This window comes from Carassius carassius, chromosome 29 (genome assembly GCF_963082965.1).
Source record: "Carassius carassius chromosome 29, fCarCar2.1, whole genome shotgun sequence".
Classification (NCBI taxonomy): domain Eukaryota; kingdom Metazoa; phylum Chordata; class Actinopteri; order Cypriniformes; family Cyprinidae; genus Carassius; species Carassius carassius.
Window position 1 is genome coordinate 21094799 of NC_081783.1, and position 17691 is coordinate 21112489.

The 17691-nt window shown below is 36.2% G+C and overlaps 2 protein-coding genes across 2 annotated transcripts; both read right to left on the reverse strand.

Moving 5' to 3' along the window:
* Positions 1 to 284: 284 nt before the first annotated feature.
* Positions 285 to 4084, reverse strand: arl9 (ADP-ribosylation factor-like 9). Its single transcript, XM_059516262.1, has 4 exons — positions 3399 to 4084; positions 2668 to 2836; positions 2299 to 2474; positions 285 to 954 (listed from the first exon to the last, which is right to left on the reverse strand). Exons 1-4 carry the CDS (start codon positions 3606 to 3608, stop codon positions 778 to 780), a joined length of 732 nt encoding a protein of 243 aa, XP_059372245.1. The 5' UTR covers positions 3609 to 4084; the 3' UTR covers positions 285 to 777.
* Positions 4085 to 6493: 2409 nt separating this feature from the next.
* srp72 (signal recognition particle 72) lies at positions 6494 to 16398 on the reverse strand. The gene is made up of 18 exons (XM_059516263.1): positions 16244 to 16398; positions 15624 to 15744; positions 14278 to 14401; positions 14033 to 14176; positions 13837 to 13948; positions 13015 to 13046; positions 12710 to 12834; positions 11720 to 11777; positions 11459 to 11590; positions 11249 to 11377; positions 11104 to 11176; positions 10956 to 11020; positions 9715 to 9810; positions 9453 to 9634; positions 9149 to 9286; positions 8444 to 8481; positions 8205 to 8364; positions 6494 to 7241 (listed from the first exon to the last, which is right to left on the reverse strand). Exons 1-18 carry the CDS (start codon positions 16365 to 16367, stop codon positions 7070 to 7072), a joined length of 2025 nt encoding a protein of 674 aa, XP_059372246.1. The 5' UTR covers positions 16368 to 16398; the 3' UTR covers positions 6494 to 7069.
* Between the last annotated feature and the right edge of the window lie 1293 nt (positions 16399 to 17691).

Sequence of the window (17691 nt, forward strand, 5' to 3'; positions counted from 1 at the left end):
AAACGAAAAGCTTACTGAATGTCACAATAGAGACCGCCTGTTGCTATGGAAGCGGTTACTGTGACAACCAAAGTCACATGGTCCTGCTCGGTCATCACAGAAGAGCTGAAATCAGCCTGAACTAACAGACCATGACATCATAAACAAAACAGGAAATATGATTCCCGCAATTCTAAAGATTCCAAAAATGATGTCACTGATGCTAAAAAAGTAACATTACAGGGTTTTTGTTTCAAAAAAGAAAAAGAAAAAAGACAAACACGTTCAGTCATTTTAATTAATATTTAATGGTCTCCAATTTTCTCTCCAATTTTATTCAATCTTCACTTGATTTCTGGCATTTAAAGACAGAAGACAAATTTTAAGACAGAAACGTCAAGTAAAAAAATTTATACACAGACATTTTGATTAAAGGCTCTTCTTACTGACAAGTCAGCAAGTTACATTATAAACCAATTAAAGCATCTTATCATCTAGCAAAAACAGCACAAACACACATGCTTCCATATCAGTTCACTGATATTCAAACATCCCATAATCTACAATCACAACAGCAGCAGCGATACACTGAAAAACATGATTATCTTTGGCATCTTTTTCAAAATGCTCCATTTTCATTCTCAGTTTAAGCGATCTTGAAAATTTTAGTGTCACTAGACTCTTTTCTACTACAAACACATCGGTTTTGTTGTCATTTGGTTTGAAGACTCTTTGGTGACTTTAAAGCTCTAAATAATTGTGACCAAAGGAAACTATTTTAAGACACACAGTTGGTGGTCAATAATCTGACATCATCTCTATGATGAGGTCACGAGCGTCTTGCACACCAGCGTTGGCCTCAGACTTTCCCTTCTTCACCTGAGTACCAATCACACTGAGCCGGTGCCAATCGCCAACATTGCCCAAATCCAGCGCCTCATAAAGATCCGTGATCCCATGGGCCCCGGGGACGTCCTGCGTGAGAGAGAGAGAGGACCATGTTTCCAATAACAGAAAAACATGCACTAATTAATTAGTACAAAAAGACCAGGGGCCTGTACCATGATGGTAGTTAAACAAATTCAGAGTTACAGGATTAGTTTTGAGTTGACAAAACCAAACCACTCCAATCCAGTTTTGTTGGTATCATGATGCTGTTCATCAGCTTTCTTTTGTCAACTCAGGCTTTGATGAATGTGTGACATCAGTGGCCAACAGAAAGCAAGTTTGATTTACTTCTCGCGAGAGACCCAGCAAGATTCAAATCTAAAGGTTAACCTTTAGTTAACTAATTTTCTGTTTAGAAAACGAAGAATATTGACAAATTGAAATGTCATATGAAACATGAAAGAGGACAAATAAAAGAAATTATCTTGCTCTATTAGTGCAGTCACAAGCGAAATTAGCCAAATTTATATAGTTGAAAATATATAGCGATAGAGACTTGAACACGTAAGGTCACAAGTAGTCATTTTTAAAATAGGGTCATCTATTGATTCTACAGCTTATTTATATTACATATGATCTGTATATATTAATATTCATTTAAATAAATTATTTATAATAACTGTTAAACTAATAGTGCTTGTGTGTAATGGATTTATAATATATGAATCATATAACAATTATATAAAATCACAAAATAACTAAGTATTTCTCATTAAACCAAGACAATTTTTATTTTTTTGCACTAGTGACCTTTAATTTGGAGCAAGAGAAACCTGGGGAGGGACTTTTTGTGTCAGACATGTGTGGCTTTGCTCACATCTGATTGGTCTGATTTCAGTTTGAGAGCAGGTTAGCCATGAAGTGTAAGTTACTATGGCAACAAACACAGCTAATAGCCAAGTCACTTTCATGGCACCTAAAACCCAGGATTGGTGCAAACTAAAGTGAATCTTACCTGGCTAGCCAGCTAATCCTGCTTCATGGTACAGACCCCAGGGACAGGGGTGTGCGATATGTACGGTCTACGAAAATATGTATTTCATAAGTATGTCATTCACTTTGCAAAAACAGACCTTGATAATGCACACTTTTGCATTATGTACCCTATTAGAATGATTTCAAAAATCAAAATTGTCCACTGGCAGGATCCCAGCAAATATAACCAGGAACTATTCCTGGGCCAGTTTGATTTCATGTTGACTTTAAGGCCCGTCTGCCACACCAGTTGTGTTTGCAAGAACATTCGGTGCGTCAACAGGAAAAGCCGCACTGCCTCAGCACCTTAACCTCACGTCTGAGCGTCCAGATGGTCCTGACACGCACTCTCTCAGACGGATCGTGCAGAGAGAGGATTACCGAGCGCTCTCTCACCTGCTTGTTGGCGAGCAGCACTAGAGGCAGGCAGGGGTCGGCCGACAGGAGCTGGTGCAGGAGACGTTTAGCCAGAGGGAATCGCTCGAGGTCAGACGAGTCCACCACGAACACCAGCACACGCGCTTTACACAGATACATCCGCCAGTAATCTCGCAGCTTCTCCGTACCTCCAACTGCAGGACAGAGGAAGCAAGAAAGACACAAGTACACACTATTCACCTTTTGAATAGTGTTAATGAAAAACCTTCAATTGAATTACTTAAAACTAAAATAAACCTACTATATGACTTTGGTGTTGCAAGCACCATGTTGCTGTTTGATCTACAGTAATTATAGTATATGTGTGTGTAAATAAGCTGTATTTACTCTCTAAGAACTCGATCTGAAGCTCTTCCTTGTTGATGGAGATGGCGTTGAAGCCCTGAGTGGGGGACACGTCTTGTTCCAGGCTGCCCGTGGCAAAACAGTGCAGTAAGCTAGTCTTTCCTGCTCCATCCAGCCCCAAAACCAGCACCTGAGTACCTGCTGTCCTGGGCTGCACAACACACAGAACAAACATGTCATCACTTTACTGAAATCACAGCTTGATGGGAGAGTAAAGCTGCTTCATGTCACACTGACACACAGAACAAGATGGATTCAACTACAGAGTCCTCACAATAAACTAAAAGCAGTTCATCTGATCTACACACCATGCTCAAAAATGCAGACACTGCATGCTAATTTATTTCGAGTGAATATTTTCTATATATATTTAATATTCTATATAAAATTTTACTGTTTAGATAAATGTACAGGTATGTTATTTACAAAGTGTGCAGTTTAAGCATTTCATTTTGTGATAATGTATATAAATTAACTAATAGGATATAGATATGCATAATCTATTAAGCACCTGTTCAGCATGGAATATCATAATAATATTTATTAATGACATTTCAGAACAAGTCACTGTAAAAAGAAATTAGCTTAATTTTGCCATAACGTATTGCATTGAGGCCTCGAGTGCAACCAAAACACTGGGATAAAATAATGTCCAAGAGGATAAAACTGGATCAAAACCTGTTTTATACAGTCTATGATCATAACCCACAAACCTCTGATATTATGGGCGGTTTTAATGCAGTTTTGGTCTTGGTCGCTTCATGCACGTGCTCTCTCCTGCTCCCGTCCTCATTCAGCTCCTCTGTGACTGTTTTGTGGGGTTTTTGTGTTTTACTACTCATCAGATAGCAAACAGCGCACGCGACTCCTCCCGTGAGCGCGAGCGCGGCGCCCACCAACCCGATCTCGCGCGCACCGGGCATACTCACGCTCACTTCGTGCCTCCAAAGCAAAGCAAGCTAAATATAAACAAATGCGATACTTTTTACATGCCCCCGGACGTGATCCGACACACACGAGCCTCGAAACTGAGCCACAAGTGGATTATAAACTCCAGAGGCCGATATTTACGATGAGTGGAAATAACGCGAGCGAAAAACGGAATTACTCCTGCAGAATTATAAAAGCTCTAAATGTAATTAACGTCTTTCCGCCAAAACGGAAAAGGTGTTACCCGAGCTTCTTCGTTTCCTGGAGATCAACAACAAAAGCGGCGGTCTCGTGAGATGTGAGGTAATCACAACAGATCGCGAAAGATTTTGATCTTCATTTAAACCAGTGGGAGTTGAAGCTCTAGCAAATCTCCTGAGATAAACTAACGTGCCGCCGAGAGCCAGTCTTTTTAAATTAAAGGCACACACTCGTCGGTGACATGTTTGATTGAAGCAACTCACGACAGGTCCAGCAGAGGGCGCTCGCCTCGGACACACACAGCGCCTCCTGCTAGAGAAACATATCATCTCCTGTGAGAGAAAGTCAACATACTAAAAGTATACCTAACTTTGTCTTTTTTCTGTATGAAAAAGGACTACAATGACGGTAATACTGACTAAAATTTTTTTTCCCGCAGACGTAGCATTTTATCTTCAGCTTGAACAATTCAAACGTCCATAACTTTACATTATAAATGGCAAATACATAGAATTTGTACATTTGTAAATCAGCATTTGTGACCCTGGACCACAAAACCAGTCATAAGGGTCCATTTGAAACTGAGATTAAAACATCATCTAAAAGTTTCCACTGATGTATGGTTTATTAGGATCGGACAATATTTGACTGAGATACAACTATTTGAAAATCTGGAATCTGAGAGTGCAAAAAAATCTGAATATTGAGAAAATCACCGTTACATTTTTCCAAATGTCCTTAGCAATGCATATTACTAATCAAGAATTAAGTTTTGATATATTTACTGTAGGAAATTTAAACAATATCTTCATGGAACATTATCTTAATATCCTACTATTTTTTGCCATAAAAGTATTATTTATAATTTTGACCCATACAATGTATTGTTGGCTCTTGCTATAATATACCTGTGCTACTTATAACTTATGACTTATCACATACAGGTGCATCTCAATAAATTAGAATGTTGTGGAAAAGTACATTTATTTCAGTAATCCAACTCAAATTGTGAAACTTTTGTATTAAATAAATTCAATGCACACAGACTGAAGTAGATTAAGCCTTTTGTTCTTGTGATGATTTTGGCTCACATTTAACAAAAACCCACCAATTCATTATCTCCACAAATTAGAATACTTCATAAGATCAATTTTAAAAAAAAAACATTTTTAGTGAATTGTAGGCCTTCTGGAAAGTATGTTCATTTAACATGCACTCAATACTTGGTAGGGGCTCATTTTGCTCTAATTACTGCCTCAATTCAGCGTGGCATGGTGGTGATCAGTTTGTGGCACTGCTGAGGTGGTGTGGAAGCCCAGGTTTCTTTGACAGTGGCCTTCAGCTCATCTGCATTGTATTGTTTCTCATTTTCCTCTTGACAATACTCCATAGATTATCTCTGGGGTTCATGTCTGGTGAGTTTGCTGGCCAGTCAAGCACACCAACACCATGGTCATTTAACCAACTTTTGGTGCTTTTGGCAGTATGGGTAGGTGCCAAATTCTGCTGGAAAATGAAATCAGCATCTTCAAAAAGCTGGTCAGCAGAAGGAAGCATGAAGTGCTCCAAGATTTCTTGGTAAACGTGTGCAGTGACTTTAGTTTTCAAAAAACACAATGGACCAACACCAGCAGATGACATTGAACCACTGGCAACAGTCGAGTTCTTCTCCTTAGCCCAGGTAAGATGCCTCTGACATTGTCTGTGGTTCAGGAGTGTCTTAACAGAAGGAATACAACAACTGTAGCCAAATTACTTGACACATCTGTGTGTGGTGGCTCTTGATGCCTTGAGTTCACTCAAATTCTTGAAACGATTTTGCTTGACAATCCTCATAAAGCTGCGGTTCTCTCGGTTGGTTGTGCATCTTTTTCTTCCACACTTTTTCCTTCCACTCAACTTTCTGTTAACATGCTTGGATACAGCACTCCGTGAACAGCCAGCTTATTGGCAATGAATATTTGTGGCTTACCCTCCTTGCAGTCTTCCCCATGATTGTGTAGCTTAGTGAGCCTAACTGAAGACCATTTTGAAGGCTCGGAAACGTTTGCAGGTGTTTTGAGTTGATTAGCTGATTGGCATGTCACCATATTCTAATTTGTTGAGATTGTGAATTGGTGGGTTTTTGTTAAATGTGAGCCAAAATCATCACAATTTAAAGAACCAAAGACTTAAACTACTTCAGTCTGTGTGCATTGAATTTAATACAGTAGTTTCACAATTTTATTGAATTACTGACATGAACTTTTCCACATTTTAATTTACTGAGATGCACCTCTATCATTATTATTATTTGATTTCCTTATATTAGTGTTATATTCCATTTCTACTGTTATGTATGTTGCACTTTGTCTGTACTTTCTTCTGCACTGGGAGCTCCTGTCGTAAGTCAGATTTCCTTGTGCGTGTCAACATACTTGGTAATAAAGATCTTTCTGAGATCTAAAATAAAAAATCCCATCAAGATTTAAGCTGTACAGTGCATTTTTACTAAAATGTTCAAAGCGTTAAAAAAAAAAATCCACCAGGATTTAAAATTACAAAGACAGATAAAGCAAGTAGAACTGTGGTTTCTAAATCTACTGTTTTAACAATTGTATTATATTACGTTTACTGAAATACTTTTAAAATGAAAATTAGGCTTTATCTAATTAAACATGCACACATTTACATTGAGTTCATTGCTTTTTCCAGGAATCTCTTTATTAAGACATAACACTGGAGATCTGTTTCTGAGGAGAGTTTGTTCAAAATTATAATCAGAGTTGAGCACTGGATTTAAAATAAATAATAAAAATAAATATCTCAGCTTTGCATAAAAAGCCACTTGCTTTATTAAGCATTCATGAATCAAGCAGTGACAAAAGGCAAACAGAGAAATCATCCAGGTCCAGAACATATGGGGGGTGGGGGCAAAAAAAGCTAATATAAAAAAAAAAAAAAAAAGCAAAGGACAAATGCCCCAGACTCTTTAACATAGATAGTAATGCATGTGGATTGGATGGTAAAAAAAAAAAAGAATGCACTGACACCGGATTCCCAATTCATCCAAACGACACCATTGCTCACAAATTGACGTTCAAAAATCACATTCATTTTAATCATCCTTCAGAATTTAATGACTAAAACTTTTGCATTTCATCCTCCAGGCCACTGGAGCAGGTGGCATCTTTATTATTACAAATGTTTCTCAGAGTTTCAAAACAAAGCTAACCAAATATTAGATGAAATCGTTTCGCCTCTCTCTATCGATCTACCATCCTCCCTTCCCTCCTTTCTTCTTCTTCTGCGGAGCCTTCTTGCGAGTGGCTCCGGCCGCAGCAGGTTTCTGTTGTCGCGGGGGAAGCGCGGTGCTCGTGGCGGTGCCTGTTCCTGAGCCGGGACGAGGGGAGGTGGGCGGACTGCTGGCGCTTTTACTGGCGTCACTGAAAAACACACACCAAACATATTTCTAATGTTGCTTCCAGTTCATTTGTAAAAAAAAAAAATTGTGATTAATTATAGGGCTAATTATATAATATATATATATATATATATATATATATATATATATATTTTTTTTTACACTGCAGGTTAAAATACTAATATTTGTTTTAAATTCTTCACTTTAAAATGTTCAAGTCCTTGTTTGTGCAAAAATACTGGTGGAATGCTGTTAACGTCTATCCAGTCATGTTGGAAATTGTGCAAATCTTTAAGTAAAGTTAATCAAATGCACAATGTGCAAAATGCAACCCTTGTTTGGAAAACCCTGATTGTTATTTGTGATTATTATTGTCACAAACATCAGCAAATTTACTGTACTGATGTGTTAAAACTAAAAAATAAAGCAGGTGTATTGCATTGGTGCTGTGTGCATTCAGCAGGTTCACAGTTCATCATTTGTGTTACTTGAGATAAAGAGTAACACTATTTTGCAATGTTCTTGTTACACCTTACATGTTCTTTCTTTATTAATAACAGTAAATTATGTATAATTACATGCAACTTACCCTAAACCAAACCCTAGAGTAAATACATGATAATTAATATTATTCAGTATTTAAATGTAAAATGACCCTTATTTCACCTACTGGCTAAGTCAACATCTCATTTAAATGTAGTTGATGTACCAATGTACGAAAATAAAACATAAAAATTGCTGATAACTTTACAGATGTAAAAAAATAAATAAAAATACAACAACAAAAAAACATACTAAAACCACAATTAAAAAATGTAAAATAAAAAAAAAGAAAAAAAAAAAAAAAAAAAAAGACAAACTTCTACTGAAATTGAAATAAAAAATTTTTTTTTATTTAAAATATTAATGAAAACAATAAGATGATACTAAAACAACCCTGGCATGCAGTAGTATATGCTGCATTAAAAGCAGTATGCACACTTACAGCTCAGCACACGCTCCAGATGTTGCCCCCTGTGTGCCGCGGCCGACCTGCTCCTTCTTCTTGCCCTTCTTCTTGCCACGGTAGTACGACCGCTCTCGCATCGGCAGCCAGCGCTCTGGGTCAGGGGTCGATTTGGGGTCGTAGTTCTTGGGCAGTTTACCTGAGCACAAAAATATATTAACAACTTTGTATTCTTTGCCAGTGCTAATAAAATAATAGAAGAACAGCAGTAGACATACCTTTCTTCTTTTTCTTCTTCTTTTTAACATCCCCTGGACTGAAATAAAAAGAACAATGTGTTAAAGGAACAAGAGAGCAAAATAACTGTAAATACAGGCCAGAAATGTCAAGTGTTTTCATGTAGACCAGACATTTTTGTCAGCCAATCCCCTTAGACATAATATATGCACTTAAAGCCCCCTTGAGATTTGAATGTAATATTTTAATAATTAAATTCATTTAATTTAATTATTAAAGCGTACAAACAAGTGTTTTATTTTGATTTTATTCATTAGAATTGTTTAAATATATAGTGCATTTTATTTTTTATCTATTTAATCTTTCAAGATTTTTAGATTTTAACTAATTTTACAAATTAATATAGAAATATACTAATTACAAAAAAATAAATATTAATAATTATAGGCCTAATAATATATATTTTTTTACACTGCAGGTTAAAATACTAATATTTATGTTTTAAATTCTTCACTTTAAAACGTTCAGATCCTTTTTTATTCAGGAATACTGGTTAAACGCTGTTAACTTCTATCTAGACTGGTTGGAAATTCTCTAAACTTAATCTAACACACATTGAAATCCCTGATTGCATATTTGTGATTATTATGGACACAAACAGCACCAGGTTTACTGCACTGATGTGTTCAGATGGACAGGATTCTGTCTGAAATGTAAATTAGTTTCAAAATGAAGGTGTGCGTTACCCCTGTTCTTTAGGCTGGCTTTCGCCCACGACTTTGGCAGCTTTCTTCCTGATATACGTGGCTCCGTGCGAGTTCTCCAGTTCATCAACGTCCACATTGAAGGACATGGTGTCCGGGGAAGGCAGATGCTTACTCAGACTGAATAAAACCAAGCGCTCAGGAAAACACAAGAATATATAGTGCAATAACATACAGCATTTGAGTCCTTCTGAAAAGCAAAGTAAATGTACAGTCAAGTAGAAGAAAACCTTACAGCTGAGATCTGAGTGGTGTTACTGTACAAAACCGCCCTGTTTGAGGATACGCTTTGGCCTTGTCTTGATCCACGAGTGAGTATGCAGAGATGAGCTGGGCCAGAGTGTGGACGTCATTCGTGTTTTGTTTCCACAGCTGCTCCAGATCACTGGTGGCCTCTTTCTTACGGCCGTGTTTCAGCTTGTAGTTGGCAGCCTCCCGCACCAGAGAGAGGTGGATCGCAGACCCCGGCTGAGAGCAGGTAGAGGAAAATATAATTCTGCAGATCTGAGCTAATAAAGTGTGGCTGAAGCTCCATGGCTCTGGTTTACCTGCTCTGACTGATAGTACTGGATCGCTTGAGTGAAGACGTCAATCGCACTGTCAATGTCCTCTTCATGCGTGTACATCGTGACCAGGGCAGAAAGCTACTCAAAAACACAGGAAAACAGGATTACATTTAAAAATATACAGAGCCAAAAGAACTGCTAAAACATCAATAACACACACACAAAAAAAATAATATTCACAAATAAATATAGTAAAGAATGCATTTAATTATGTCCTTAAACACTCATATGTTGACTTCACTACATAGTTTATTTTAACTAAAACTATTATAACTATTTTTTTAAATAATTGTATTAATAATTATAACCATCTATCTATATCTATCATTTTTATGCATTTAAACTATTTTTACTAGTTTTTAATTTACTAGTTAGAAAAAGTCAAACCAAAAAATATTCAGATGGCAGATTTGTTTATTTTTATTTTTAATGTTATTTATTTTTTACTAGTGGTTGCAGGACAAGTTGAGGATTGCACAATAAAGATGCAAAATTATTCATACAGTGGACTACCAGTAAAACTGCTAAAAATTATTCAGACACTTTGACCAGACCATGTTTCACTTAAATGTTTTTTCTTTAATTGCTAATGTGACCTTTTTCACCACAGACTGAGCATTGCTTGGTAATCGGTTGAGCTAAATTTATATTATATAATTGTGTACTTAAACTTAACAGCTGACAGATATTCAACTGAATTCACCACATACCTTTCGATCAAAGTTATCTGACATTATCAAGATGAATTTGTTCTGACATAGTTCTTGTCATATTTTATTACCATTTTCTAAACAATATTGAATAAATTGTGATAAAATGTTGAAGGTGTTGGTTTGACTGTACGTAGGAGTTCTATAAATAAAAGTTTACATTTTTCGATTTTTATATTTTTTATTTTTTATGGTTACATTTTCTGAATTTATAATTTGCTAAAATTTATAGTCATATATAAAATGTTTATACATAATCTGGTGCACACAATTATTTATAACTTTTTAATAATAATTATATACACATGTATACACACACACACACACACACACACACACATACATAAGAATAAAATACAGTTTCAGCAAATATAATGCATCACCTTTAACAAATTCTAATTCTTGTGTAACTGTGTTAACTACAGATCTATTTAGATTCATCACAAACATCTTAACTCACTAACAGCCTTCGTAAGTCCATTCAAAAATAAGCAAAAGGAAATGAAATCTCACCATTCCTGGTTTATACTTCATCTCGTCTATTGACTTCAGGATGTCACAGGCTTTGGTCACATGACCTGTTAGATTGTTTACATCGATTAGATTTCAAATATCCTTGTAGGTTCAGTCTGCTCTGTGTGTGTTTGGTTTGTATCCATACCTTGCGTCACATACAGCTGTGCCATGGTGAGTTTGATTCCAGAAGCGCTTTCAGGGTGTTGATCTGAGAACCGCTGTAGGAGAGACGGAAACGATTACAGAAAACCACTGATAGCAGAAATGAAAGAGTCAGTAGGGCAAAGTACCTGTAAGAGCTCTATGGCTTTGTTATGCTGTTTTTCTCGGCATAGCTGTGCCACCTTGATCAGAACCGGTCTTGGGTGCCCTGGATTCTGGGTCTGCAAGCTTGCCAACATCTTATTGCACTGATCGGCCTAAGGGGCAACAGTCGAGAAGTCAGAGGTCACATCCATCAGAAACAATCATGGAGAAAGCATATATTGTATGAAACAAACCTGGTTAGTGTACATGGCCAACAGGGCTTTGTTGATCTCAATGGCCTGCAGCTGTTTTTTGGCCAGTTTGTGCTCAACCCCTTCAGCACTGGTCAGTTTCACCTTCTTCTTAGAGTCAAACACGTTTTGGTCCTGGAAGAACACAGATAAAAACAGCGCTTACAAACAAGCTGAGGGTCTAATTTAACATTCAGCTGACAAGATCTGCCCTTCAGGCATGTGAAGGAGGATATGAGAGAGTTTTTGTTTTATATTATTTACCTTGTTAATGGTGATGATGTTATTGGCAGTCACAGCCAGCAGACCAACATCAGACGGCCTGGACGCAAAGACAAACACAAAAACTCACTGTGAGTCTAATGTGGCAACCTTAACATATCAATCTAAAGAAATGTTCTTAAATCCAATGTGATTCAAAGCAGCAAGATAAATAAATGATTAGAATAGAATAAAATGATAGTGATACAAATAAAAACTAGAATTACAAGATACTACTTAAAAGACAGACTAAATACATTTTTTTTAAAAGTATATAAATATTTTCTGCACTTTTTTCCCCATTTTATCACCTGAGCATGCATTTGTTTGCTGTATTATTAAATAAATAGTTTAATCAATTTTTTTTTAAGATCATTCAAGATGTAGATGAGTTGGTTTCTTCATAGCAACACATTTTTTAGAAATTTCATCACTTGCTCATTAATGGATCCTCTGCAGTGGATGGGTGCAGTCAGTATGAGAGTCCAAACAGCTGATAAAAACATCAAGATAAACCACATAACTCCAGTCTATCAGTTTATGTCTTGTGAAGAGAAAAGCTGTGTGTTTCTAAGAAACAAATTCATCATTAAGAAGCATCTAACTTCAAACTTATTTCTAAAAGTCCAAAGAATGGCAAAATATTTTGCTTGATCTGTACATAATCCACTCCTGACTTTTTCCCTGCAGAAATTAATATGGATAGAAATCTCTTTTAGTTGGAGGTAATGATCTGAAGTGAAAAACCCCTTAATGATGGATTTGTTTCTCACAAACATCTAAATTAATTGATGGACTGAAGTCATGTGGATTATCATGATGTTTTTATCAGCTGTTTGGGCTCTCGTTCTGACGGCACCCATTCACTGCAGAAGATCCATTGATGAGCAAGTGATGCAATGCTACATTTCTCCAGATCTTGAGACTCTTGGCGAGTACATTTCCATTAGGACCCCTGTTGAGTATTTTAAATGTGCAGTCTGTAACACACACTTGAGTTTAATGACTTGATTGTAGAGTTGAAGGGCGTCTTCGGTTCTGCCCTGTAGCTGCATCACATAAGCCATCTGAGAGTGAATGATGGCCAGTTCAGCTTCAACATCCTCCTCCGTCACATCCTAAATGATTCACAATGAATGGCAACAAGTTAATCAAATAATAGCTCAGCATTATTTGAGGTATTGATTGAAATCCCTATTAAGGTGGTGCATGTAGTGCTATAAGTTAGCAAAACCCAATAATGAAAGCATGTAAGTGTTGCAAGCACATCAGATCACAAATATAGATGAATTACTCACAGAATCCTCAGCCAAAGACTTCCTGCACAACTCTGGAAAAACAAAGAGAACAAATAAATAAATCACAAACTGATTGACTCATTCATGTTTTTCTCAGCCAACTCACGTTATTCTTAAGCGTTGCCGAGACGCAAAGTGAAACCGTGTAGGTGTCTCGCAGAGCTAATTTTATAAAAGCTGGCACAGCATTAGTGATCTGTGACTAGTGTGATAGAACCTCAGTATTACATACAGTTGCAGGAGAGATTTAATGCTAACTTTCATTCATTAACAGAAACAAAACAAGGAAGCACTTGACCACCTACAGATTTAATGAGTCAAACCAAAAACTGAAAATGCCTATTTGAGGTTTTTCTGACAGTAAATAATCTGCCTGGTTTGGATTGCACAACATGACTTCCCAGCAGTTCAGCACACTCCCACAGGATGTGAGAAGCAGTTAATTTAAAACACTTCATAAGAAGACCCCATCCCTGGATGTTATAGAGAGATGGTCTTCATCAAGAAGGCATTTTGCCATTGCATATTTAACCACAATTATTTTATAATATTGTGAAATATTATAACTATTTGAAATACCGGTTTTCTGCATCATCATTACTCTAGTCTTCAGTGTCCCATCACACTTCATATCATTCTAATATACTAATTTAAAGAGCCCTGCATGTTTTCTTTCCAAAGAAAAAACCCATACTTACATATCAATTCTTTATATGAGTAATGATGCATATGATCTGTGTTGAGTATTAGCTTTCTCCAATGATACAAACCCATAGTTTGCAATCTCTGCTATAACTCCACAATAAAGGAATGACCTCTGACCTTCAGCCTTCTGCAGTTTCTGCATGGCCTGGCTGAGCTGCCCTTGACCAATCAGGCAGCAGGCAGCATTGTAGCACAGCTCATATGAGCTCTCCGGTAAACCCAGATCCTCCTGAATACAAACAAAACATGAAAGAAAGGTAAGACAACCACAAAGCAAAACAACACATTTCCACAGATGATGTGCATTTCTCACCGCAGACGTGTTCTCCCAGGTGCTCTGTGCCGCTAACACAGCCGACAGATTCGTCTTCCTCTCCTCTTCATAATCGTCCTGAGTGTTTCTGATCATGTCTTTATAAACGGCCAGACACTCGTCATACCGCTCCAGTCTGTACAACTACACACACAACTGCATCAGCTCGTGCATTCGGACATGAAAAGCAAACCTCTGGAACACTCATAAACAGCAAACGCTGACACAAACTACACAACTCTCACCACTTGGCCGTAGAGCTCCTTGATTTTGTCTGTTTGCTCTGGGATCCCCTGGATAGTTTTCAAAGCATGGTCCACCCTGTTCAGACGGTATTCACAGTAGGCCTTCTCGAACCCGATCATGTCACTAGAGACACAAAATACAATGAATAAACTTTTATTACATTGAAAAAGGATGCAGAAAAGGACAGAAACCTCCACCAAATTCAGCAACTCCTAGAAGCATGCTAATGTATATGGTACTGTATACACTGTACTGTATTCTGAACAAACCTGATTTCAACACATATGAACCAGCCAAATGTCTTTTGTGTTTATTAGAATAAAATAATGTGCAATTAATACATTTTTGTTTTCAATGTAACTTTTTTTTACCTTTAGACAAAACATTACACTAGGGCTGCCCTCGAATAAGGATTTTTCCGGTTGACTAGTAGTCGTTCATTTTAAGCATTTGTCAATTTATCGGACGTTTATTAATAAAGCATTTAAATCATTATAATGAGCCTTTAATTGCCTCCATACTAACGACTATCTTTATCCAAAAAAAGTGTTTTTGTTGTGCATCATATGATACTTTACACTATTAATGCTCATACAGCATGACATGGTGAGAATATGTAGGATAGTTCATAATAAAATAATTTTATTTAGAGGCCCAATTTGAGTCAACATATGCAATTTGGTAAATATTCTCATGTTTATATGGGCAAAACATAAGATGAAATTCTGACTGTAACATAAATAAATTAGATCTTTACAACAGTATACAAGATACATAAAATAAATATCAGTCATCTCTAATAATATAATAATAAAATATAAGATTATATTTAAATGCTTAGTTTGATGATCAAAACATACAGTGCAATGCAATAAAATGATGATTGAGAGATGAACAAATAAACATTCCTCAAAAGCCTGATGATCATATGTAATCAAAAATTATTTACGGACAATCAAGTAAACCCAAGTTGCTTGCAGTAACAATAAATATTACTAACAATATGAAAGTTATTCTTACATTCACTTTATGCAAATCAGTAAATATTTCACAGCAAAAAGACAAGCAGCACATGCTTAAAAGGCTTTTTTTAACAGTAACGATCAATTTGATAACAGAAGGCATCTTAATTGGCTTAATTTTTCAGCAAAGATAATGTCGATCATTTAGGGGCCTCAGAAATGTATACAGAAAGCACTGATTAGTATGTGAGGTGATTAAGATTATTGCACACAGAACTAAAGAATGAAGATAACAGTATGTTAAAAGGTGCCTGGGTAGAAAGCCATTTCTAGTGACTTGTTTTTCTAAAGGGTCCCTCTCTACGTGTTTTAGACCATCTCACCTAGTCAGGGATTTAGTGTGAGTGTTCATGACATTCAGGGCTTCTTTAAAACCTCCATTCTGGATCAGACAGACAATTTTACATCGCAGGGCGGTCACATCATCCTTATTTTCATGAAGAACTGCAAACAGGGAGAAAGAAAGAAATAGATACATCAATTGTGAAACCTCAAATAACGATTTTTACATTGATATACATACAATTATCATTGCAAAAAAAAAACAATATATACACAATAAAATAATAGTATAAAGTATATATTTAAAAACTAGTACTTGTACATCTTTAAAGTTAAATATAAAATTAAGACATTTGAAAGCATGTTTACATTTAATCCAACCCCTTAGGACACGTAATCACTAAGAACAGACCCTTCAAACCTCCTGAAAGTCTTGAAGACTGTCATCATACTCTTTAAGAGCTTCTCAATAGTTGTATTATTGAAATAAACATCTCAGTTGACTCAATAAAATATTACATTTGTGTAGAAAACAGACATTAGCTAACGTTACTGCACTGCAGGTTAGACACACGCTACGGGAGACATGGAGCTAAACAGAGTTTTTATCTACAGTAAAAGACATCTGTACAAAGATATGATTAAGATGTTTTCATTTTACTTTTGTTGACAGCTTTCAGGGCTCTAACAAAGTCGCCGTTCTGTCCGCAGCGGTTAATCTCGGTCCAGAGAGCAGAAACGGGGCCCGATCCGCTCGCCATCTTTAGCCATATGAGCGGAACCATGGACCGGGGCAGAATAAAGGTCCCACAGTACTTCAAATACACAATAAAAGTCCGCGATTTAAAGCGTAAACACAGGACAGAATAAAAGCTAAATTTGAAAGAAATGTCTCTTAATACATCAAACTTTAACATTATTTTTTACTTTTTTCTTTTTCTTTTCTTTTTTTTATATATTTTTTTCCACATCATTATCCTTGCTGTGTTTAATTACCAAACGTGATTTAAAAGGATGTGAACATACCTGTTTTTCTACAGTCTATGGAACATACGAGAGAAACATTTGAGGATATTTTAGGGAAAATTTAATTATAGTGAAAAGGTAATAATTCGTATTTTATAACTATTACAAACGTTTTAGTTTAAAGTAAAAGTTTAAGATAATGGAATTATTATGCACCATAATAAACATTTGAGTACTATACTACCTGGCACTTAGTAAACAAAAACTTAGAGGTAGTTTTCTTTTTTTTTTTTTTTTTTTCAATGATTCGAATCATCTTATTGGCCCCTTTTCAGCCTGTAGAGTGTTTCTTTTCTTTTTCTTTTTTTTTACACACATCCTGATAAACACCGAAAAAGGTAGGCTAAACAACTTCTATTCTTGTCTATGTGAACGGAACCCTACCTGAGGACATAAGTAGTAACTTTTTATATGCTTCGGTCATAAATAAAGTCTTAACGGATACAGAATAAATTGAGCACAGCTGAGGCTCATTTAAGTTTCAGCATGGGATGTGAATCATAGCTTCCTCATATTGTTTGCTCACTAGGAACTAATGCTGGTCCAGGAAGAAAGACTTTTTACTAAAGCAGAGGCGTATATTACAGGTCAAGGGCATGTCACTGAGGGGATGCTAAAATGAAACCCCAAAAAAAATAAAAATAAGAAGAAACACATAAACTGATAAAATATAATAGAAACAACTGATAAATCCAATAAATACATTAAACTGCATTATAGTAACTAATGAAATTTAAAAAGCATGCTTAATGCATGTAAAAGCCACTTTTCAGTCTATAGATTCCCCCACTGAATGTGACTAGAATTACTGTAAGCTTATGGTTAAAAAACAGAGATGTATTTCTAGTGATCTTTCATCATATCTGCAAAAGATCAGCGACCCGATATGAGAAACTGACTTGTCAGATTCTAACGCTGTATTTTTGTGGTCAGGTAAGTAGGTCACCATGTAATCATCAAACATTTTAGATCTCTTTGCTTAGAGATATCAGTTAATTCTACATTTCTGCTGCAGCTCTACATTGGTTTTCCATTAAGCCTTTTCTAGAAAGCCATCATTTGGCACCAGTTCTTGATATACTG

Excerpts from the sequence above, each read along its gene's own strand:
- arl9 (XM_059516262.1), bottom strand. The coding sequence starts at position 3,608 with ATGCCCGGTGCGCGCGAGATCGGGTTGGTGGGCGCCGCGCTCGCGCTC. Across the intron at positions 2,837-3,398 it reads AACCGCCCATAATATCAGAG|CCCAGGACAGCAGGTACTCA; the intron begins GTTTGTGGGTTA and ends TGTGTTGTGCAG. Across the intron at positions 2,475-2,667 it reads TCAGATCGAGTTCTTAGAGA|TTGGAGGTACGGAGAAGCTG; the intron begins GTAAATACAGCT and ends TCTGTCCTGCAG.
- srp72 (XM_059516263.1), bottom strand. The coding sequence starts at position 16,367 with ATGGTTCCGCTCATATGGCTAAAGATGGCGAGCGGATCGGGCCCCGTT. Across the intron at positions 15,745-16,243 it reads CCTGAAAGCTGTCAACAAAA|TTCTTCATGAAAATAAGGAT; the intron begins GTAAAATGAAAA and ends CCCTGTTTGCAG. Across the intron at positions 11,177-11,248 it reads AAGCCATAGAGCTCTTACAG|CGGTTCTCAGATCAACACCC; the intron begins GTACTTTGCCCT and ends TCTCTCCTACAG.